The 24,364-nt window shown below is 39.0% G+C and overlaps 1 protein-coding gene across 3 annotated transcripts in view; it reads left to right on the top strand.

Moving 5' to 3' along the window:
* Positions 1–24,364, top strand: part of magi1b (membrane associated guanylate kinase, WW and PDZ domain containing 1b) — a 443,982-nt gene that overhangs the window by 239,098 nt on the left and 180,520 nt on the right. For all 3 annotated transcript variants that reach the window (XM_060835674.1, XM_060835673.1, XM_060835672.1), the window contains exon 2: positions 11,569–11,685. In XM_060835674.1, coding sequence (XP_060691657.1) covers positions 11,569–11,685 — 117 coding nt within the window. The remainder of the gene's footprint in view (positions 1–11,568; positions 11,686–24,364) is intronic.

The raw sequence follows: 24,364 nt of genomic DNA, 5'->3' as shown, positions 1-24,364 counted from the left end.
TTCTAAGCATGTGGTCATAAATGGCATTTCCCTCTTTTCAAAACTGATATTCCTGATGGGTTTTGTCAGCACTTTCATTTTAGTTTAATATCTATTTCCCATTTAAAGCGTCTTTCTTTCTCTCTGTATTCTCTTCTCTTACTTTCTTGTATTTTTGTTTGTATAGGCCTCTTCTTTGCTTGAAAAGTCTCATTATATCATTAATCTTTGCTAAGCAGCAAATTCTATCCAATTATTTTCTTTCTATGATTGTTAAAATAGATGATTTATTTTCTAACCTTCGTAACGTGTCTTTTCTTGTCTGTTCCTGTCAGTAATTCTTGTTAAGGATGCATACCCAAAGTGGTGGTGCCCCTACCTGTGAGCCAGGAGGTCCAATTTCAAGCCCTGTCTGCTCCAGAGGTATATTATTAGATTAGATTTAAAGTTTAGATTAGATTAGATTCGATTACTTACAGTGTGGAAACAGGCCCTTCGGCCCAACAAGTCCACACCGACCCGCTGAAGCGCAACCCACCCATACCCCTACATACCCTTACCTAACACTACCAATTCACCTGGCCTGTCTTTGGACTGTGGGAGGAAACCGGAGCACCCGGAGGAAACCCAGGCAGACACGGGGAGAACGTGCAAACTGCACACAGACAGTTGCCTGAGCCGGGAATTGAACCCGGGTCTCTGGCACTGTGAGGCAACAGTGCTAACCACTGTGCCACCGTGCCGCCTACGGCACCTCTGAAAAAATTGATTAAAATATTTGCAAACTCAAAACTTCAGAGACACCTTCTTATTATAGGTGCTTACTGAGGTGATGTATATTATCAACATTGCCTGTTTTGTTTCAAGTTTACCATTCTATAAAACAGTAATGTTATATTGAAGTACGTTGCAGCCAGTGCACTGACCTCTATATGTTTTTCTTTATACCCACGTAACCATGCTCATAGATTTAACGCACTGTTCTCCATCTCAAAGGTTTTATAAATATACCAAAGAAGAGCAGGGGTTGGCCATTTACCTTCTTCTGTCTGTTAGTCAGTCATATCATGAGTAATCTGATTATGGCTTCAGCAGCACATTCCCACCGACCCCCACTTCCTTATTAGTGCAGAATTTACGTACATCAGCCGTAAAAATATTCAATGATCCCAACTCCACCATTTGTTGGGGAAGAGAGTTTTAAAAACACGTTACCCTCTAGATTTAAAAAGGTAATCCTAATTCCGTCTTAAATGGAAGACCTCTTGCTTTTGAAGGGTATCCCTTAGTTATTAACCTTCCCACAAGAGAAAATGCCCTTTAAGTATCAACCTTTGCAAGGCCCCTCAAGATTTTGTTTTAATAAGATTACTATTCCTTTTAAACATCCAGTGATACCTGTTTTATCAGCAGAACAGATAGATGAGCAAAGTGGGTGGGATTGTCTTTTTGGTAAGAAATTAAATTAACTTGAAACCAAGAGTTGATGTTGAATGGAAAATCATAGAACCTCTGTGTATAGAGTTGAGGAACTGCAAAAGAAAAAAGACCCTAGTGGGAGTTATGTGTTGGTTTCCTAGCAGTAGTCAGGATGTGTGCAGAAAACAAATCAGGAGGTAGGAAATCCGTGTAAGAAAGTCACTATTACAATAATAGTGGGATTTCAATATGTAGGTGGATTGGGAAAATCTGGTTGGTAATGGATCCAGAAAAAAGAATTTGTGGAATGTCTGCGAGAGAGCTTTATGGAGCAGTTTATGGTAGAGCCAACTGGGGAGCAGGCAATTCTGGATTTGGTGAGTTGAAATGAGACAGACTTGATTAGGGTGTTTAATCCCTAGGGTGCAGTGACCATACTGGAATTCACGCTGCAGTTCAAGAGACAGAAACTGGAATCAGATATAATCGTATTACAATTGAGTAAAGGTAACTGCAAAGACATGAAGAAGGTGCTGGGCAGAGTTGCTTGGAAGGGGAGCTTAGCAGAAGAATGGTGGGGCAGCAATAGCAGGAGTTTCAGGAGTAATTAGGGAGGGAGAGCAGAAATTCATCCGAGAGATGAAGAGACATACTAATGAGAGGATGAGATAATGCTGACAAGGGAGATCAGGGGCAGCGTAAAAGCAAGCTAAGGATGAGGGGCATCTGATTGAGACTTAACACTAACACAGAAGGCTGTGGAGGCCATGATGTTGAGGCAAGCATTAAGATGGAGATAGTTAGGTTATTGATTAGTAATACATCAAGACTTCTGGGGAGAAGGCAGGAGAATAGGGTTGAGAACCACTTCAGCCATATTGAATGGCAGAGCACACTCAGTGAGTTGAATGGCTGAATTCTGCTCCTATATTTTATGGTCTTATAATCTTTGAAACTTTCTTCGTAAGATATCCCCATTACAAGTATCTGTCAAGTGAAATGCTTCAAATGCATTCACATTCTTTATTAAATAAGGACCACCTTTTCCCAGCTACCACTAGTTGTGAAGGAGGGTCCCTGGACTGGAAACATTAACTCTGCTTTCTCTCCACAGCTGCTCCCAGACCTATTAAATTTCTCCAGCAATTTCTGCCCCCTGCACCATGATTTTTTATTCTGTGTTGTAACCTTTGCTGAATGCTTCTGGAAATCGAAGTGCAGACATCCATAGGTCCTACTTCTTCGAAAAACCTCCAGTAAGTTAATCAAACCTGACTTACCTTTCTCAATCCCATGTTGACTCCGCCTGAAGATGTTGCAATTTTTCTCAGTGCCTCCACTGTAACTTTTTTAATAATAGATTCTCCTATGACAGATGTTAAGATACTGGCCTGTATCTTCTCTCTCTCACCCTTCCATGTGTGTGCCTCTCCCCCCCCCCCCACTTTCTTGAATAGAGAAGTATCCAAATTTTTAGGCACTTCTTGATGCAGTTATTGAATCAATAACTGAAGATGTCCAGCTGTCACTTCAACTGGATAAAAATTGATTGGAATAGTTTACAACAGCATGGTGTTTTTCAAAATGTAATTTCCCACAAAATGCATTTGAATGTTCGGGTACAAGAATGCATGCATTACATAACAAGAGTATGACGTATTCATTGACAGCGGCAGCACTGCAGCTTGTAATGTGGTATTAAATAACAGTCTAAATGTTAGGCTAATTAAGTGCAGCGCACTTTTTTTTGACTTGTGATAAATGCAAACATCTAATTATTCTTCACACCCACCCACATGCCATTTAGCTATGTCACATTAACAAACGTGTGTCTGTGCCCATTATAAGAGTTCAGTAACAATTTATTACAATTGATGTGTTTTGATATATAAACCACTTCTTAAAAAAGTTGATGAGTGTTTCATTGCATTGCTGAGTTGCTTTGGAAAGCAGAAGTACGTAGCTAATTTTATCAGCTGACAAAACATAAGGGGATTTATTAAGCAACAATGAACATTGTGAACATATGCAGCAAAACAAGAGGAAAATGAAGATTGAACAATATGATAAAAGGATTATCATCCATTTAAAGTAGAGATATAAGTGGGACAAGGTTCCTTTTTTCTCCTACAAAATGTGGGCAATATTGCACTGGATTAATATGTACTGGTCAAAGCCACTTAAATTAATTTACAGCTAGGTGGTAGAGAACCAAAAGATACAACTAAAAATCAAGTTGCCAGAACACCAGAATAAAATCAGAAACAGACCAGAGGTGATTAACGCCCATTTGTTAGAACACATTTCTTAGAACCTGATATTTGGCATGATTTATGGTTGATATAGACAGGTTTCCTTGTGGTAGATTTTGAAGATACTAACATCTAATTGATGCAAATTTGTGTTCATCAACAAATAAACTCTAACTGAAGTAAAGCTGAGTACCCAAAATGTGATTTATATCATTGCATTGCTTTCATGCTATTTCCTTGCCATTAGCCAGCAAAGCGAGTGTCTGATGGGTCTCAAACCTAGTATTGTGAACTCATTTGTCCAAATGTTTGCTGCTTCCTCCATATATTTTCTATACTGGCTCTGCGGTTAGAGTTGAATCTTTTGAAAAAAAAAAGACAGGTTATATATTTGTGGTTTACAGGCTTTGCTGGTTAAGCCATCATTTACTGCCTTTCTTTAACTTGTCTTGGAGCTGGTGGTGGTAAGTCACTTTCTTGAATAGCTGCAGTCCGTGCTATGTGCATATGTCCACAGGCTATCAGGAAAGGAGTTCCAGAAATTTGATCCTGTGGTAGTGAGGGAGCGTTGATATAATTTCCATGTCAGTATGGTGTGTGACTTAGGGAGGAGGTGTTCTCATGCCTCTGCTGTCCTTCCATGCGGCAGAGGCTGGATTCACCAATCCACTAATGTAAACGGGATTTGTAACTTAGTCTAACCATCAAGCAATCTTATTGAAGACGCACTGACGATGTCACCTAGTGAGGCAATGAAACATTGCACCAGCTTGGCAAACGAATCTACGACCTCATCCACAACCCAAGCTACAAATCGTTTAAAAACATCAAGCAATCCTTTGACATGAATGAAAGAAGAAAATGGAGATACTTTTTGGATGAATCTTTCCCATTGAATGTGTTGCCATATGCTGATTTTAGCCACTTGTATGTATTAGGTAGCATTAGCAGAGAAGGAATGTCTTCCCAGAGAAACATTTGGCTCAAGCTCATTTGAAAGTGAGATATTGCTGTTAACCATATAAACACCACCTCTAGGTGGCACAAAGAGCGTGTATGTGCTGAGATCAAGTGACTATTGCACAATGTCTTTCACTGAGCTATTTCTAATGCTTTAAAAACCTGATGAAGTGAGCGGCTCTCATAAACATTGTATTTGCACTTCCTTAGATACAAAATTAATTGAATCTTTCATTAAGGGTTCTATTCCCAGTCATTGCAGTTCATTGATTTTTAAACCTAACATTAGAAACTCCCAATCTCCTGAATTAAATTCAATCTCATGAGGCGAGATATTGCACAGAAAACACATGTGGGTGTGATTCAAAGAAAAATGCTTCCAACCTCCACTTATCATGCATTTAACTTACAACACAGGCTTGTTCCTTATTAATGATAATGACGGTTTTCCCTGAGTTATGTTGTGGAGACAAGACAATAAGTAAAGATCAAGGTCAATTGGAACAATCTGCACATTTCAGACATACTGGTGAAAAATGAGTACTGCAGATACTACAGATGCTGAAGATTAGAGTTGAGAGTGTGGTGCTGGAAAAGCACAGCAGGTCAGGCAGCATCCAAGGAGCAGGGACTGGTGAAAACTGCCTTCGCTTTCTGACAATGCATGAACATGGAAGTGTAAAAATCTTCTAATTTAAAAGCTTGCTCAGATGTTTGATCAGCAGCAAATGTTTTTTATATTTTAGAAATTCTAATACGTCCACAGAAGAAAGGCAGAATTTCTTATGTTGTCGAGAGTAAGAGTAGAGCCTGCCAAGGACTGTAGGGGGAAGTTGGGTGTGGAGTCTGCAGCGATAGGGGAAGCGCCAAGTGAATATTTTTCATCAGTATTTACACAGGAAAAAGACTATGTTGTCAAGGAACATAGTGAGATACAGGTTATTAGATTAGATGAGGTTGAAGTTCATAAGGCGGAAGTATTGTCCTAGGATGCTCTGGGAAGCTAGGGATGACATTGCAGAGCCCTTGGCTTTGATCTTTATGTCGTCATTGTCTACAGGAATAGTGCCAGAAGACTGGAGGTTAGTAAATGTTGTCCCCTTGTTCAAGAAGGGGAGTAGAGACAACCCTGGCAATTATAGACCAGTGAGCCTTACATCAATTGTGAATAGTGTTGGAAAGGATTATAAGAGAGAGGATTTATAATCATCTAGAAAGGAGTAGGTTGATTAAGGATAGTCAACACGGATGACATGTGCATCAAACATGTGTTAATTTATATAACATAGTACTAATGTAGCCAGAATGATATGGCATAGCTCTTTTTGTTTATGCTGATGACTGCTACCAGCTGAGGGAAGGTATGAAATAGTAAGGAATAAGCTCAATCTGTGGAGTGTTAAGACAATCTCAATAGTTTTGAGCATAATCTAAGTATTAAGAATATATGTTCAGCTGAAACATTGAACTCCAATTATCATGGCTTTTATTTTCTATTACTGATAAAAAAAAATGTAGGGTACTCTTAAAATGGCCAATCTGTTCTCCTTTTCCAGAAACAAATGTTACTTTCATTCCTCCTGCCAGCTATGAATATAATAATCCTCTGATGCATTCTGAATAATATATCTCCATACATACAATCCTTTTTACTCTGAAAAGGAAGTACCAAGGCAAGTTCTATTTTAGTCTGAAATGTCCACTTTCTTCCTCAACCGAGGATTCCATTGCACTGTTGTTGACGGTGTCCTCAGCTGAGTCCGATCTATCTCCTGCACATTGTCCCTTATCCCCTTTCTTCCCTCCCACAAAAGTAATATGTTCACCTTGTCTTCATCTACCATCCCACTGCATCCACATCCACAGGATCATTAGCCACCATTTCCACCACCTCCAGCGAGATGCCACACCAGATGCATACTTCCTTCAAATGAAAACAGAAGTTGCTGCAAAAGCTAAGGAGGTCTGGCGGTATCTGTGACAAAAAATCAGTCAACGTTTCAGGTCACCCGATTTTGTTTCTGATTTACAGCATCTGCAGTTCTTTCTGTTTTTACATATTCCCCTCCAAACCCTTGTCAGCATTCTGCAAGGACTGTTCACTCTGCAATAATCTGGTCCACTCCTCCTTCACTCCCAACACCTTCCACAGCACCTCCCTCCTGACTATAAAAGGCCCATAACACATCGTCCGGGTGAAGCTGTGATTTATCTGCATTTTATTCAATTCAATCTGTTATATTTGCTGCTCACAATGTGGTCTCCTCTATATTGGTCTCCTCTCTTCCACAGATGGGAGGTGGAAGATCTGGAAAAATGGTGCACTGAGAAAACCTAGCTCTCAATGCCAGCAAAACCAAGGAACTCATTATTGACTTTTGGCGGGATGTTACTCATGTCCCCCTTATACATTAACAGCACAGAGGTGGAACAAGTGGAGAGAGTCAAACTCCTGGGAGTTGTCTTCCACAACAAGCTTTCTTGGACTGTTCATGTGGACTCACTAGTTACAAAGGCCCAACATCTCTTTTTCCTCAGGCAGCTGAGGAAATTTGACATGACGGTGAATACCCTTGCCAACTTTTATAGGTGCACCATCAAGAACATTCTGTCTGGATATGTCACTACCCGGTATGGCAACTGTACCATTCAAGGTCAGAGACAGTTACAGAGAGTGGTGAACTCAGCCCAGATAATCACAAAGGCCAACATCCCATCCATATAATCCATCTACCAGGCCCACTGTCAAGGAAAGGCCACCAGCATTCTCAAAGATCCATCCCACCCTGGCAATGTTTTTCTACGATCTCTCCCATTGGGGAGAAGCCAATTTCATAACATTTTCTACTCTACTGTTGTTAGAATATTGAATGGACTCTCAAACTCTTAACATTCACCTGTACCTGTGTTTTTGTTTTTGTCGCTGTTTACCTATTATTTACTATCAGTGCTACTTAACTGTGTGATTTGCCTGTATTGCTCACAAGACAAAGGTTTTCACTGTGCCTCGGTACATGTGACAATAAATTCAATTCAATTCATTTGGGGAAACAAAGCTCAGACTGGGTTAGTGCTTTGCAGGACGCCTGTGTTCTGTCCACAAAGGAGACCCTGAGCTTCCAGATGCCTGCCACTTCAACACACCATTGTGATCCTTAAGCTCTGATGAAACGTTATCTTGACTTGAAAAGTTAGCTTGCGCTCTCTCCATGGATGCTGTCTGACCCGCTGTGGTCCCTAGCATTTGTTGTTTTCAGTAGATTTTTCTGGTCTTCCTGCAGTTGTCCAGACTCAAGGAAAGAGCTTGTGACTGAATCTTTAGCACATGGGGATTTGATTGTGATCTGTACGTTAACTGTAACTCTTTCAACTGACAAACATTTATGTTGTTTAAGGAATCTCTCTATGCTTTTGCTGTGGCTGCACAAAGGATTCTTTTGCTGTTGCCATGACCTGCCAGGTGCCTGTAGTTTACACTTGGCCCTGTGTCAGATGGGCTTCAGTGCCAAAACTTCAGATATTACCTGGGCAGCCGTGATAAAATATTTCATGACAACTGCTTCAAACAAGGGTTCATTGGCCTTTTAACGAGCACGAGAGCAGCTCTTTGTTTTTGTTTACCATGACCATGCTTCAATAAAGAGTTATGTGTCATAATATACAGTATGTAGGGTCCATTTGGTGACTAGATGCAAGAATAACTCTGTTTCAGGTTTCTGACTTTAAAATGTAATCAGATCGATAAACATGTGACATGACAATATTCAAAATGTAAATTTCTCTAATGACATGATTTAGTTCTCTTCAACTTTGTCATTTTATTTTACTTCTGAGTTGTAGCAAAAGATAACTTGACCCAGTCATGGGAATGTTGCTTTAGATGTAGTCATTTTCAGTGTGTTGGCCATGTTTCGGTTAAGAAAGGTCTGATTTGATACATGGCTGAGAAAACTGCTTGCCATTAGTGGGAGGAGATAACACACAAGCACATAAAACATCAGACGCCGGCTGCTATAATTCTTCCTGACTCCGTGCCAGCAGTTCTCATTGTACAAAACAACCTCTTATATCTCTTATAGTTGCATGACTTGACAGATCAGCTGCAGAACAGAAATTGATAACATTGTGAAACATTAATGTTTTATGTTTCCCACAGTTTATCAAGTTTCACTCATCCAAATGTTTAACTTTCAAAATTAATTTGTTACCTAAATAGCTACCTTCATGACAGAATTAGAATATCTAAGTTGACTTTTTATGCATTCGACACAGGCTGTGAAGAATTTGCAGGTGATGTGGAATTAGGAGTATAATTTGATTACAGTATAGGGGTAATTCAATTTCTGTTTTAATTCATACAGTCTGTCGTCATTTTCCATAAAATTTGGATTGAATTTGAGTTGGTTAGCCTGCGAGACAGACAAAAGAGTGGAGAGACTGAGACATTACAGTCCCACTAGTAATGAGAGGTTGTAATTAAAGTATTAATGCTTGTAAGCAATTTCTATTATAAATATAAATATGAAAACTTCTCTTGGGTAAAGATGTCAACAAGAAGTTGAATGTTGCAGGCAAAAAAATGCACGTGGATACAAGAATTTTAAAATAGATGTCTGATCATAGCATTTAGAAATATAACATCTACATTTTCACTGGCTACTTGTCTAAAATGGCCTAACCAAACTCTCGGGGCATAACAAGTAACCAACTATCAGTTACTTTGAACAGACAAATAAGAGCAGTAACAGAGGCAAAATCTCACTTTGTGAATTGATAATTATATTCTGCAAGCTGTAAATAACCAAAATGACTGTAATTCTCTATTCAGCAATCATTATCATTGGCTATCTTTTGATTTGAGGATAATGGGTACTCGGGACTATATGTGTTTGCCTTAGATCTTCATGTGACTGAACTGACTGATTCTGAACTTGCATGTCTTTGGTCATATCTGGCTCTGAGGCCATTTGTCTACATCACACTTTGACATTTTGATTCAAAGTATGATATGACTCAGTGGACAAGTTAGTATTAATTTCAGTGACTCATAGCTAGCTCTTTCCAACACTTCCCAGAGAACTTCAGAGTTCCTCTGAAGTTTTTTTGTTGTTTTCTAATGAAGTTGAGCATTGAGGAAACAGCATAGTGGATTAAGTGCTTTTCAATCATCTGGGCAGTGCTCAGACTATTAAAATTGATTTTGCAGTAGTATCACTTGAATGCTTGTGGAGGTGACTTCAAGAAGAACACTGCCATTTGTTTGGTTTTCCTTCCTCTGATTCCTGAGGACGTGATAGAGATATTCTTGATGGAATTTCTTTAATGGTCTGTGTACAGTCCAGGTCTTGTTGCAGTACAGGGAAAATATAATACCGACTCTCTGTTTCTGGGATTTGTGTCGACTTTTGGAGGTCTTTGTTGTCAAAACTTTCTAACTTAGTTGGTAGAAGGTTGAGCCCAGTTGGTCAAATCTGTTCATCAATGGTAGCCTTTTGAGAGAGTTTGCTGTTGAAGTATAAGGAAGTCTCAATATATTCTGACAATACCAGGAAGTGTGACTGAAAGGTAGAGTGGAACTTTGTACATTTTGAAGAACAGAATTAAATTGGATAGTTGATTGGAAGTAATTTCCTTCTCCTAATCAACTTGGCATTGCAGTTCAAACACCGTAAACTCTCATACTTGAATTGTCATTTTACATTGTCAGAAAGAACATTTCGAAAACAGAAACCAAAATAATTCAACTTCATTTGAAGTTACTAATTGCTTTTGGAAGTGCTAATTTTATCATGGAATGGTGTTCTTGGAGAGGCTTTCTTCAAGTGGCTATTAATAATACGCATCAAATTGACATACATTTCTTGGCAATTAATATTCATTCCTAGGTATTTTATATTGTACTGTTAGCCTAATCCATAGCAAGAAAGAGTGATTAACATTTTCTGAAGATAATTTTGTCAAAATCTTCTAAAGTGCCATGTAATGAGTCCTTGTATCAGCTACAAAATCAAAATCTCACTTTTAGCCTTGGTAGTAATTAGATACGGTATATCAAAATGTAAACAATATTTCCTTTGATTCAGTCTTCTGACTACATGATCACTCTTCAAGTTAGGCTTAATTCTTTTCATCTACTTTAGTAAGTCATTAAGCAATAAGAGTCCCTTCATCCCATCATGTCTGCACCAGTCATCCAGCACCTATCTATTCTAGTTCCAGTTTCCAGCACAAGACCCATAGCCTTATATGCTATTCATTTAAAGTGTTCATCTAAATACTGCTTAAATGTTATGATGGTTCCTGCCTATCTCCCCTTTCAAACAGTGAGTTCCAGATACCCACTACCAGCCAGATGCAAAACATCTATGCTGCAGTCATGAACTCGTGTTGTACAGATTCTTCATTAAATCTCTGCTCTCATATTCAGTTCCATGACTAATAATGATAAATCTCCATATGCCTTCTTAACCACCTTATTTCCCTATCCTATTGCCATCAAGAATCTATGGCCATGCACACTAAAGCCCCTCTGATCCTCCATACTTCCAAGGATCCACAAATTATTGTGTACTCCCTTGCTTTGTTAGTCCTCCCAAAATGTACTACCTCATACTTTTGAACATTTGAAGCCCTTTTAATGTATGCATTCTTAACATTTACCAGTGAAGTGATTTTTTTTATATAAGTTTGAATGAGTTTGCTTTATGAAAGAAGGCGCTTTCGAGATGATTTTGGGGAACGTATCATATTTAAAAGTCCCAGTCATATTTTACTTAAATTTATTGTGCAAACTGAGCGTCTTAATTTTTTTAATGCTTTTATTCAAAGTTGATATCTTGACTGTGAAATGCACATCAGGGTCCTGTGATTAGATCAAGCACAAATGGAGGAATATGCAAATAGTATTCAGTAACCAAGAGTTATACTTTTGACTAACTATAGTTTTGTTTCATTGTAGGAAGCAAACTGAATAAAGATCTACGGCACTATCTCAGTCAACGATTTCAGAAAGGATCAGCAGATCACGAGCTACAACAGACAATACGGGATAACCTTTATCGACATGCTGTGCCTTGTATGTATCACTTTTAGTTTTGATTTAAAACTTTCCACTTGGTGTGCCATGATCGTTTTGATCCTCCTCAATAGTCATGCTACTATGCTGGCATGTTTTGTTTTACTTCTGCTATTTCTTTCAAAAATAAAAAATTCTGTCTTTAACTAATGTGGAACTAAAAGGACAAATATCAACAACAGATCTGCTACTGAGGGAGGAACTTAGTTTTATTGAAATGTTTCTTCAAAGCAAGGGAAAATTGGAAGGAAAATGATGGACAAGCCGCTTCAGAATGGTACTAATAGAGCCCTGGGAGAAGATTATCTCCTCATCTCAATTAGAGATTTTCTTCAGTGCTAATCATTCCTATAATCATTCCAAATGTCTTGTTCTATTCACAAGTATGTGCATGCTACTCAATATCCAATTCCAAGCGAAATGAGAAATATCACGACAAAGCCACTTTTGTCATTTACATAACATGACATTTACATGCAAATCCTCAGTCTTTTTGAAGGCAGAAGAAGAAACAGTTGAGTGTGGCCAGCTTTATTTTGCAGGCAGGAATAAGACAGCCTGTGTACCATAACAGTCATGATAATTCCTCAAAATGGAATGGAAAAAACATAGAAAAAAAACAAAATTGAAATAAATAAGAAGCGGTGCAGCCTGATTTTTTTTTTGGCTTGTATTTCTTTTTAAACTATTTATAACTGCAAATAAAAAGCTTCTTACATTTTGACTTGAAGCTCTGGACCAAAGCCAAGAGCTCTGCCTTAAACCTGAGTGCCCATGTGTTCCAGTAAGAAAGGTGTTGCCCGGATTTTATTCCTGTTCTGCGATTTGCCAATCGGAATGTAAATCAAATGAACACCTCCCAACCACCTCCTTGCTGGCTTCAGGTTGAAGCAGAACTGTTTCTGTTAATCCCAAAATGAATGATTGTTTTGGTCAATCTGAGGTGGAAACGTGAACTCTCATATTACGGGTATGAAAAAAAGTGGTGAATCATTTCGTAAATTGCTTCATCTGGCTTTAAAACAAACCTTCAATCACTTTAGCTAATGGTTTTCAAGAAAAAAAGGACACTTGAACATAACTCGATGTTGCCATTATGGTAAAAAGAAACATTTTTGCAGCATTCGTATGACCCCTTTGAATTGGAAAAATATATTTAAAAAACATCATAAGGGGAAAATGGTATCAAGTAGAAGGAGATTTTAGGTAGGTCCAAATGTTTGTTCCAACAAGTGGGCGTTAAAGATCGTAGAGGCATGGGGGACATAAAAAGGCAATGGAAGAATGTACAGTTTATGTTGCTGAAGGCTTGAGGATGTGCAAGAGTCTGGACTGAAATGAATAGAGAGTTTGGAGTGGCATTTTATATTATTTCTTTGAGTAATATTGCAGTTAAAAGTTATAATGCCTAATTGGTCTGTCAATACTGCCATCTGTGAACTGTTCAAAAAGATACTTATAAAACATGTTCAGTGTCTATACTCGATCCTTTTCTCCTGACTTCCAAAGTCCTCAAAAATATTTGAAATCAGTGATTAATTGTTTGATTCCTTTTTTAAACCTTTTTTTTTAAAAAAACAAATCTTAGCCTTTTAAAATTTTGCCTCATAATTGAACCATTTGACAATGACCTGATCTCTGTGTTGTTCCAAATCCTAGTTGTTGGTCAGGTCAGTATAGAAATTCCAGATCTACTGTGGTTGGTCATAACACTATTATTATCTTTAAAAAGGCTGACACTTAAGGGAAAGAAAATATTTCCTGCTGAATAGTTTGTATTTTACCTTATAATCAACCTGTATATTAGATAATTATCTAAAGTCAAATTTCATCTGTTGAGCTGCATGCATTCTGTGCACATTTAAAGAGCAAACTTGACTTCTAAGAATTGGGGTAAACTAATACCACTTCTTAATGATAGTATTAAGTACCAAATACGCTTGTCTTGTACTTTGTTCCTTTGATATCTGTGACTTCATTTTCTGAGCGATTCTAGCATTCTTGATTGAACTGTTTGAGGCAATAATCTGGATTAAAAATATTCCATCATTCTCACTATCCTAGTTCAGTTACAGTTGCATTTTTCAAATGCCAATTATCTGGCCCTATGACCTTGTTCACAACATTTCTGCAGCTCCTATATTGCTCAACCACACTGTCACCTCTAGCCTTGATGCGCTAGTGCTCAATAAAGCTTCTTTCCCTCTTAGCCTGTCAGACCCCCTTATTTATAGCTCTCATTTATGCCCTCTGGAGTCTAAGGGACAAGATTTGAAGAAGTTAGCTGACAATCTCTAACCATCCACCACCAGAAAAGGGTAGCCGCGGTCACCCATATGGGCCCCAGCTATGCCTGTCTCTTTGTTGACTACGTAGAACAGTCCATCTTCCATAATTACAACGGCACTGCTCCCCACCTCTTCCTCCGCTACATTGATGACTGCATTGGTGCCACCTCGTGCTCCCACAAGGAAGTTGAGCAATTCATCATCTTCACCAGCACATTCCACCCTGACCTTAAATTTACCTGGACCATCTCTGACACCTCCCTCCCCTTCCTGGACCTCTCCATCTCCATTACTGATGACTGACTTGACACCGACATTTTTTACAAACCCACCGACTCCTACAGCTACCTGGATTACACCTCTTTCCACCCTACCTCCTGCAAAAATGCCATCCCTTTTCCCAATTCCTCCGCCTCAGCCATTCTGCTACCAGGAGGACCAGTTCCACCACAGAACACACCAGATGGCCTTCTTCTTTAGAAACCACAATTTCCTTTCCCACGTGGTTAAAGATGCCTCCAACGCATCTCGTCCACATCCTGCACTTCTGCCCTCAGACCCCACCCCTCCAACTGTAACAAGGACAGAATGCCCCTGGTGCTCACCTTCCGCCCTACCAACCTTCGCATCATCTGCCGACATTTCTGCCACCTCCAAAAAGACCCCACCACCAGGGATATATTTCCCTCTCCACCCCTTTCTGCCTTCCATAAAGACCGTTCCATCTGTGACTACCTGGTCAGGTCCACGCCCCCACCACAACCCACCCTCCCATCCTGGCACCTTCCCCTGCCACCACAGGAATTGCAAAACCTGTGCCCGCACATCCTCCCTCACCTCCATCCAAGACCCTAAAGGAGCCTTTTACATCCATCAAAGTTTTACCTGTGCATCCATCATCATTTATTGTATCCGTTGCTCCCGATGTGGTCTCCTCTACATTGGGAAGATTTGACGCCTCCTAGCAAAATGCTTTAGGGAACATCTCTGGGACACCCGCACCAATCAACCACACTGCCCTGTGGCCCAACATTTCAACTCCCCCTCCCACTCTGCCGAGGACATGGAGGTCCTGGACCTCCTTGACCGCCGCTCCCTCACCATCCGACGCCTGGAGGAAGAATGTCTCGTCTTCCACCTCGGAATACTTCAACCCCAGGGCATCAATGTGGACTTCAACAGTTTCCTCATTTCCCTTCCCCCACCTCACCCCAGTTCCAAACTTCCAGCTCAGCACTGTCCCCATGAACTGTCCTACCTGCCTATCTTCTTTTCCACCTATCCACTCCACCCTCCTCCCTGACCTATCACCTTCATCCCCTCCCCCACTCACCTATTGGACTCTATGCTACTTTCTCCCCACCCCCTAACCTCCTCTCACTTATCTCTCCACCCTTCCGGCACTCTGCCTTTATTCCTGATGAAGGCTTTTGCCCGAAATATCGATTTTATTGCTCCTCTGATGCTGCCTGAACTGCTGTGCTCTTCCAGCACCACTAATCCAGAATCTAGTTTCCAGCATCTGCAGTCATTGTTTTTACCTAGTTGAATTACATAAAGCGCTGTTTGATCTTGCACTCCTCTACAGAAACCACTCACTAATCCAGGATCATACTGGAGTGCAGAGATACCTTGTGGTTTGCATCTTGACTGTAGACGGTCTTTTTAGACCTTCTCTCCCCTGCCCCTTCCATCTCTAATTGTAAGTTCGAGAGGCTCATCAACTTTGTCACTAAAATCATGTCCATCCCATCACCTACCTCTTCTACATCCCAACTTAACCATGAGTCCATCATTAAAGCTCCTTTCACTGTAATATTTGCAGTGCTTAATTATTTTCTCTTTGCTTTCCTGCCTTCTCTCATGACCTCTTAGACCTTTCCTTGTCTTCTCTGAAACCTACTTCCACTAAGTTGCTGACCATCCTATTGCTCCACTGCTACAGGATGTTGTCGACAATTCTCTTTTTCAGTTGCTTTCCTCCTCCTCCTCCTCAAAATCTGCTGTCACCACCACCACCTCAAAAAAACCACCTTCAGCTGCACTATTCATGCAAATTGCTGCTCCATCTCTAACTACTTTTTCTTCCTCTGAGTGCTTGAATGTATTGTCTTCTATCAAATCATTCCCATTTCTCCCAGTCCATTTTTTAATCTTTCAGTCAAGTTTCCATGCTTATTGCAATGCTGAATGACTCTCTTTCAGAGCCACAAGTTACATCCTTACATGACTGGAACTCACGTGAACTACTTCTTGTTGCCCTTCTCATCTTGCCTATGGCCTTTGACATCATTGACCATCCATTCTCATCCAATACCTCTGCACTATAATTCAGAGATGGAGTTCTTGCCTGCTTCCATTCAATCTACCTAATCATATCCAGAATACACCTTGTCATAGCTTCTGTTCCTACTTTGTAGCATGCCTGGTACCTGTAAAGGTCCTATTTCTGATTTGCTTGCTGTCCCTTGTTGATGTTATCTGAACATAGCTTTAATTTTCACTTATATGTTGATGACGCACAGTTCTCACTTAAATCTTCCTGGAACTGTTCTAGACCACTAGACTCGATGCCATGTTTTGCCCAAAGGTAAGTTTCTGCTCACATTCTCGTGCCATCACTAAGATCGCTTGATTCCACCTGCAAATCATGACTCAACTCTGCTCTTGAATCAGCTCATCTATTGTTGAACACCTCCATTGTGTCTTCTATAGACCTATTCCAATAAATTTTCAGCTACAACCCCATATCTACCATATGAATTTGAGGTCACCAAACTTTGCTGTTTGTGCTCTTACCCAAACCTGCCATTCATGTTGCCACTCAACCTACACTGGCTCCAGATCAAACAATATTTTTCGCAAACCCAAGCTCATCGCTCTCAGCAGTAGGAAATTGAATGTTTAGTGTCCAGTTGGTCAACAAACACAATCAAAGATAACAACTTACAGGAAAACATCCAGATGAAGATTACCATTGATCAGAAGCTAAACTGGAATAGGCATATAAACACTGTACTTGAAAGAGCAAGTTAAAGACTGGGAGTTCTGCAGCAAGTAAGTCTCTTTTTGACTCCTTAAAGCCTGTCTATCGTCTACAAGGCGTAATTTGGGAGTATAATGGAATAATCTTCACTTGCCTGGATGAGTTTAGCTCCCAATATCACCCAAGAATCTCGGCACCTTCCAGGCTAAAGCAGCCACTTGATTGACATGCCATCCACCACCAACAACACACAGTGGCAACATCATACACTATCTGCAAGATTTGCTGTAGCAGTTCCCTCGAGTTCTTCTCTTGTGTTACTGCATTAAAAACTGGGTAATAAGTAATAAGCTAAGGACCAGGACAGTACCACATGATAAATAGCCAAAGGGAATTCAATCCGCAACAACATAGACTAAGAATGTGTACATGAGTTGTTTTTAACTGCAAGTAATCAGTTTGTCGGTGAAGTAAAGATTGGTTGAGACTTTCAAGTAAACTGAACTTAGGGTATTTTTGAATGAGAGTGGGAGTAATTAAGAAAAAACAGCACACGAAAAGACACATTCAACAGAACCCACCAAACCGACAACCTCTGCAACTTACAGGGCAAAGGCAGCAGCTATTTACGAATACTACTGCTTCCATTGGCTCCTCTAAGCCACACACTATCTTGATTCAGAATGGTATTGCTGTTCTTTCCCTAGGACAGGATCACAATCCTGCAAGTGCCTTTCTAAAAACGAATGTATTTGCATCACCTTCTCGAGGGCAAATTTGGATAGGCAATAAATGCTCTTCTAGGCAGCAATCCCCACATTCAGTGAAAGAATAAAAAAATACATAAACAGAAGAGAAGACCTCAGCTGTTAAAAAGGTAAGAGTCCAAGAGAAACATGGGTATGGGCAGGAAGGGAATAAATGATTGAAGTATTCAAAATAAAGTTGATTGAATCCATTATAAATAGGCATCTTAGAATAGATGTGTTGGAAGAAAGTAAAATTTATACGTATAAAATACTTTGAAACTAATGATTAAGGTTAATTGCATTAAACTTTGGGAAAACTGTTGAGTCACAGACTATCTGATGAAACACAGTCTAGGGTCTGGGGAGAGGGCACAAGTTTTAAATTGATTGAAATAGTAAACTGAGGCATAGTCTCTCTGGCATGAGTGTTTGTCCCACTCATGATTGTAAGATAGCTGAGAGGTTTTCTGCTGAACTGGTCAATATTCCTCCCTTGGCCAAAGGCACATTAACTAGTTAATTATTCACTTCCTGTTTGGCTGCTGTTTTTGCCTATGTTACAGCTATGGTTGTGCTTCACAAGATATACCTTTCTTTTATTTCCGGATGTGGACAAAATGAGTAATGTCAGAACAACTATCTGTTCTACACTGTCTCTCATATTCAGACCATTTGCATTCAATAGAATTGCACAACAGGCCTTGCAGACAAAGAATCAAGTGCTATCTGACATGTACCTGCACCAGACACAAATTTCTATTTTACATAGTTTTGGATTTTCCTGTGATACAGCAGGACACCACACTTGTTTGCTCGTAGAGAAACTTGGATTTTTCAAAGGAGAAAGGATCTTATCAATATGATAAATACAACACCTTTAGTTTATTATGAAATAGTATCAAACAAAATGTCTTTTAAGGAAATATTCAGGCAGCTAGTTAAAAGCTTGGTAGGGTTAAAGGAACTTCTCAAAGAAGGAAGAAACGATAGGAGACTTTGGGAGGCATTCCAGAGTTCAAATCCTCAGCAACTGAAGACATGGCTACCCATGTCAGAGTGATAAAAATTGTCAAAGCACAGTGAGACCAGAATTGGAAGGACACCAGTGTTTTAGAGTGTTGTATGGCTGGAGAACGTTACAGGTCCTTGCGGGAAGATTTTAGTGCATTGAAGTGTTTTCACTTCAAAAAATATTCTCATTGCAGTGTTCTGATGGGAAAGTGATGGGGCCTGAGGCGAGTTTTGTGAGAATTATGTTAGTTTTGCTAACTCGTGTAGAACTAGGGCTGAATCTTTCTCTTCTAAATTATTGGATGCAAAGGAAAATACTTAAAATTGAGACTTCATCTGAGATTTTATTTTCCGTTAGTTTAGAATAGTTAATTGTTGAACGAAATGACCTGCTTCTGGACCATAGTGTCTTTCTATCCCAACAGAATTATACAAATTCTAAATGTTGGTTCAAAGATACCATACTACCTAATTGCCCAAAGTTTTTAATACTTCAGTAATTGATTTATTTATGATATCGAGAGGCACTCTGGATTTAAAAGGCTGAAATCCTCTCAAATTGATTTACAGTTTCAATTTTAGTGCTAGCTATCGTTTTGTTGGATTTCTTTACTCTTGAGTATCCAAACAATCCCATTTCAATCGAAACTGAAGCATCAGTTTCATGCATTTTTATTGTATTTGAATAAATTGAATTTTTAAAAAATATACCAACAGTTTTGAATTGGATGAGGGAATTGAAGGTGACTCTTCTGGAATGAACAAAAACATGAGCAGTGGAGAAAAATAGCAGAAACGTTGGCCAACAATTAACTCCAAAACAAATGACAGTTTGTCTTTTTTAACACAAACTGCTGCTCACAGTCCAAAGGTAACTTTCAACTCTCAGCTCACGATTCCAAACCAAAGATAATAAAATATACAATATTGAAAAATCAGTGAGAATTCTAACAACTTCTAAACAGGAAAATATCTCAAATGACTAAAATGTTGGTCTAAGGGGTAGAATTTAGTAAGTACTTAATGAAAGGAGAGAGGATTGAAGAAGAGAAATCCATAGCATGGGTGTCAGCAGCTGAAGGATTAAATGACAGTGATCGCTAGATATTTAGAGGATATACCAGATACAAGGATCAGTAAACTACAAGTTGAGGAGTAGATAGTATTGGACTGAATGTGGTTACAGAGAAGGGAAGCGATTGGAAGAGATTTGAATGCAGATTAATAATATTAAAAACTTTTACAATGATGAAGAGCCTTTCTGTCATTTCAAAAATGGTTCTTGTGGTCAGTGTCTTGAAGTCCCGCTCTAAGCACAGCACCTACCATTTTCAGAGAAGACAGGTTAAAATGCCGCTTTATAATTCATAGAGGGAGCTAGTGAAGAATGTCAGCTGCTTCTAGGCATGTCTGATTTTCGTTAACCAGGAGTGGGAATCATGACAGATCTAGTAACAGATCTACACAGAGGAGAGGTAAGGTACCATTTTAAATATGGTCCTAGACACGTCTGGGGGAAAGTCAAGTGCCTTTTGAGAAAAATGAGTTCTCTTTTGGGAGAGATGCAGTGCCTTTAGGATTGTTAATTGTAAACATTATTTGCATAACATGTACGTAAATGCATTGGAACTGTTAAAAGATCCTGTCAACAGATATAGTCCTTTTCAGAAGGTGTAGGACCAGAGTCTTAATCTCAAAGTAAGGGGGTCCACATATAATGGAGATAAGGAGGAATATCTTCTCTCAGGGGCTAGTGAAACTGTCGAATTCTTTACTGCAATGAGCTGTCAATGTTGAGTCACCATATATTCAAGGCTGAGATAGACAGATCTTTATTTAATAAGAGAGTCAAGGGTTATAGGGAAAAGGCAGGAAAGTGGAGTTGAAGATTATCATATCAACTGTGATCTCATTGAATGACAGAGCAGATTTGATGGTAGAATGACCTATTTCAGCTCGCACGTCTTATAGTCTAACTTTGCACCTGGCAGGAGAAAGTGAGGTCTGCAGATGCTGGAGATCAGAGCTGAAAATGTGTTGCTGGAAAAGCGCAGCTGGTCAGTATGCTGCCTGACCTACTGCGCTTTTCCAGCAACACATTCTCAGCTTTGCACCTGACAGCCTGGGTATTGTTTCTGGTGTTTACTGATACTGCTTCCAAGGCAATATCAGGCACTTGTTACCCTGGTACTTTGAGAACACTGAATTGATTTACCAGAATGGGAATTTTGGTGACCATTTAGTTACTCTATTGAGTCATTGGAACATAAGGCCAGGAATGGAAAACATATGACTGTTTTAAAAGAAAACTTTTGTTTTTTTTTAATTAACCTAGACAAGGAAGTACTGGAAATTGCAGAAGTGTGGATGTTTTATATTATTCTTAAGTGTTGTGGACTACTGAGTTATGTTTAACCTAACTGCAAATAAAACAAAATACATATCTACAAAATCGATTCTCATTCATAAGTTATTTTATTAGGCAAATTAATCCCATTTATAATGACCAGAAATCAGATAGGCACATACACTTATCATATTTGAACAGGTATAAAAGGGATTTTAAAAATTCTATTTCTAGCTTTATCCTTGTACTATCTTAATACCCACTGGATATATTGTAGTCATATTGTTCTGACCACTAGTTGAACACAATGGGTGGAATCTGCTGGGAGCTTCATTGGGCAGAAGACAAAAAATTCCTGACGGTGGGTTAAAAAGTATGTATTATGTTTTCAGAACCTTTTAGATAGGTCAGTTTTCCCAAACTCCATGGTTAGAATCTTCTTTTGTATGTGTTAGTATGTCTGTTAACTGTAATTCCAGTAGATTGGGGTGTTATGAGCACAGTGATGGTAAATCAGGAAACTGTGTGTTCACCATCTTGACTATACTTGTGAGGCCTTCTTTAGACTAGGTAGAAGTCTTCTTCCAAGCTCCAGTGATTGCAAATTTCTTCTGTTAGTTGGATTGTTCATAATCAAACAGTTTTCTTAAAGAAAAGCTCAAAAACAAAACCCCAAAGAACTGCAGATGCTGGAAATCATAAACAGAAACATAAAATACAGCACCTGGTCAGGCAGCATCTGTGAAGAGAAGGCAGAGAAGTGACCCTTCTACACCTTCTGTGTTTTTCCTGTTTCATCATGCAAATGTTTAAATTCTTGCTTGGCAGAAATTAAGTTTCTCAACCAAGAATGAGAGCATTGGTGTTCTTCACTGTGCTCCACATGAAGCTCATGTGAGTGTCTCGGGTAATTATCACCCTTCAAGTTAGTCACCAAGGGAAATCTGAACAGTGAGAAATCTTCGCACATTAGATCAGATCACTGTACTGTTATGCAAAGTGCTATATTTGTGTCAATTCTAATTCTGTACAGACACTTGTTATCCATGCACCCAAAGTGACTTTAATGTAACTTCCTTCGCCTGATCTGCTGTGGAGACATTTTGAGTCTCTGGCTGAGGATCACTGGTGTCACTGAGCATCTCTCTGACATTACTACTAAGTGACTATTTCCCTACTATTGTATCTTCGACTTTACCTCTGAATGGAAGTGCATGCGTTTTGGTTGCTCCCAAGCACAATGTTTGGTTCACATAATGAAATACAATTATCCTATACGGAATGAAAATAAAATCTCTTGAATCATCCAAATCTCGTTGAAGATTATTTTGGATTTGTGAATTTCCTGAAAGACAATCATTACAATACTTGTGTTATATATTATATATATGTATGTATTTGTGTATGTATGTGTGTGTGTATATGTAGTATGTATGTTTGACCAGGGAGCTCCTATTGACTCATGTGCTTCTATTTTGTGAGATAGCTGGGTCTGGCGTGCTTTTTGATTTATGTCTCTATAAGCTTGGGCTATTTTGTTATCAATTGAAAACTAGAAATTACAGCAAATTTATTTGCCCTTTTCGTTTTGTTGTGGTTTCAATTTACTTTCTTTTATAAAATAAAGATGCTTAAATGAGAATTTGAGGTCCATTATCAAGGTCACCAATAAGAATGAAGAGTGAAGGCTCGATGCATTAGGAATATGAACCCTTATTAGGTATGCTTCAGATTGGGAACTTGATTCTTTATCTTGGTCAGGCCATCTGGTAGAAATATTGATTGAAAGTAAGATGCTTCTGTACATGGAAAAAATAACTACGTGAAGAACCTCTCCAAATTGCTGTACATGCCACCTACTGCGTTACATGCTTCCCACTGCTGTACATTTCATCACCTTGTTAGTTGCAAATTATTTTTGGCAGAGAGCATAAGACAACATAATCTTCCGGTACTTCCAGTTGGGAATTGGAGTATTATATAAGGGACCTGAGAAAAGAAAAGCAAATGCTGAAGTTCGTTTCCGTGAAATATTCACTTGTTATTTTCTGATTGTTACAATCTCTGTAGAGAGCTATAATTTTTTTTTAAAAAACTTTCAGTGAATACTGAAAGCATGACGTGCTAAGATTTACTGAATGAGAGTTACTGTAACAAAACAAAAAATTTCAGAACACTTTTTTTGGCTAATCAATCTCTACATCACAAGCATTCCCCTTTAACAGCACTATGAAAACATAGAGATATATGTTAAACAGTCCTTAACGTACACATTCAAATTTCTTAGAGACGGTCTTGAGGTTCTTCTTAGCTCCAGAGGATTTTCTTCCATTCTTTTGTGTTCTCAGTCCTGAGAACTTGTAACCTTAGAACTGTCTTTCATGGTGAAGTCTCTCTTCCAGAATTTTTTTTCTTGTGCAAGCATGGCAATCTTCCAACTTAGTTCTAACTCCTTGTTAATGTGGTCATTTCAGTCCAAGCACCAGCAGTCATGTGCAGTGAACCATAACACCTTCTGCCTGCAGTTGTTTTCCTGACCTGGACTCTGACAAACTAACCTTGTTGGGGTTTTCAGAAATATCATGAACACTTCTCCTCTGATTGCCCATCTCTGAGGGAACATGAACCATTTGGGCCTTGTATCCATATAGAAATGGTGAATTTTTCTAAATGCCTAGACTACCTTTTATCTTGGAAATAAATGAACAATTTATTACACAACTGTTTGCAACCTGACATTCTCAGCACTTCCATGGGACTTGAGATACTCACAGTCTACCTGCTGTTAGTACCCAGGTTGCTGCCACTTTCTCCAAGTGAAAATACTGGCATAAGTATACACATTTATTCCCATCAAAACAGTTTGAGCCCACTTTTAATCTTACCTCTAATAATCATACCAGCCAGACTTGCTGTGAATCAGACTTCAGAATTGGTCAAGGGACCCACTTCATTTGAACTTAAAAGACAGTCCCAAACCAAATCAATCTTTATAAATTTTAATAATTGTGGCATTTTGCGCATTTAACGACCATGACTGTATGATTTCTAGAACAAAGACACGAGTACAAGCAATAGCTGACTATTCTGTGTCCTGATCACTCACATTGATAATTCAGTATCTGACACAGGAGGTACTGAACTCAGTGCTCAACTTCAGACCATTGCTAGTTGGGACCTCTCGATTAGAATGTCACAATGTTAATAACTGGGGATTTCATATAGTGTGCTATTGATTACTAATGTAGATTCTACAGAAGCTTGAGAATAATTCCAGTAGTTTGTTAATAATTTATAG

Source organism: Hemiscyllium ocellatum, chromosome 14 (assembly GCF_020745735.1).
Source record: "Hemiscyllium ocellatum isolate sHemOce1 chromosome 14, sHemOce1.pat.X.cur, whole genome shotgun sequence".
In the NCBI taxonomy this organism is placed as follows: domain Eukaryota; kingdom Metazoa; phylum Chordata; class Chondrichthyes; order Orectolobiformes; family Hemiscylliidae; genus Hemiscyllium; species Hemiscyllium ocellatum.
Note: the sequence above shows the minus strand (reverse complement) of the source record. Positions and strands in the feature narration are given on the sequence as shown.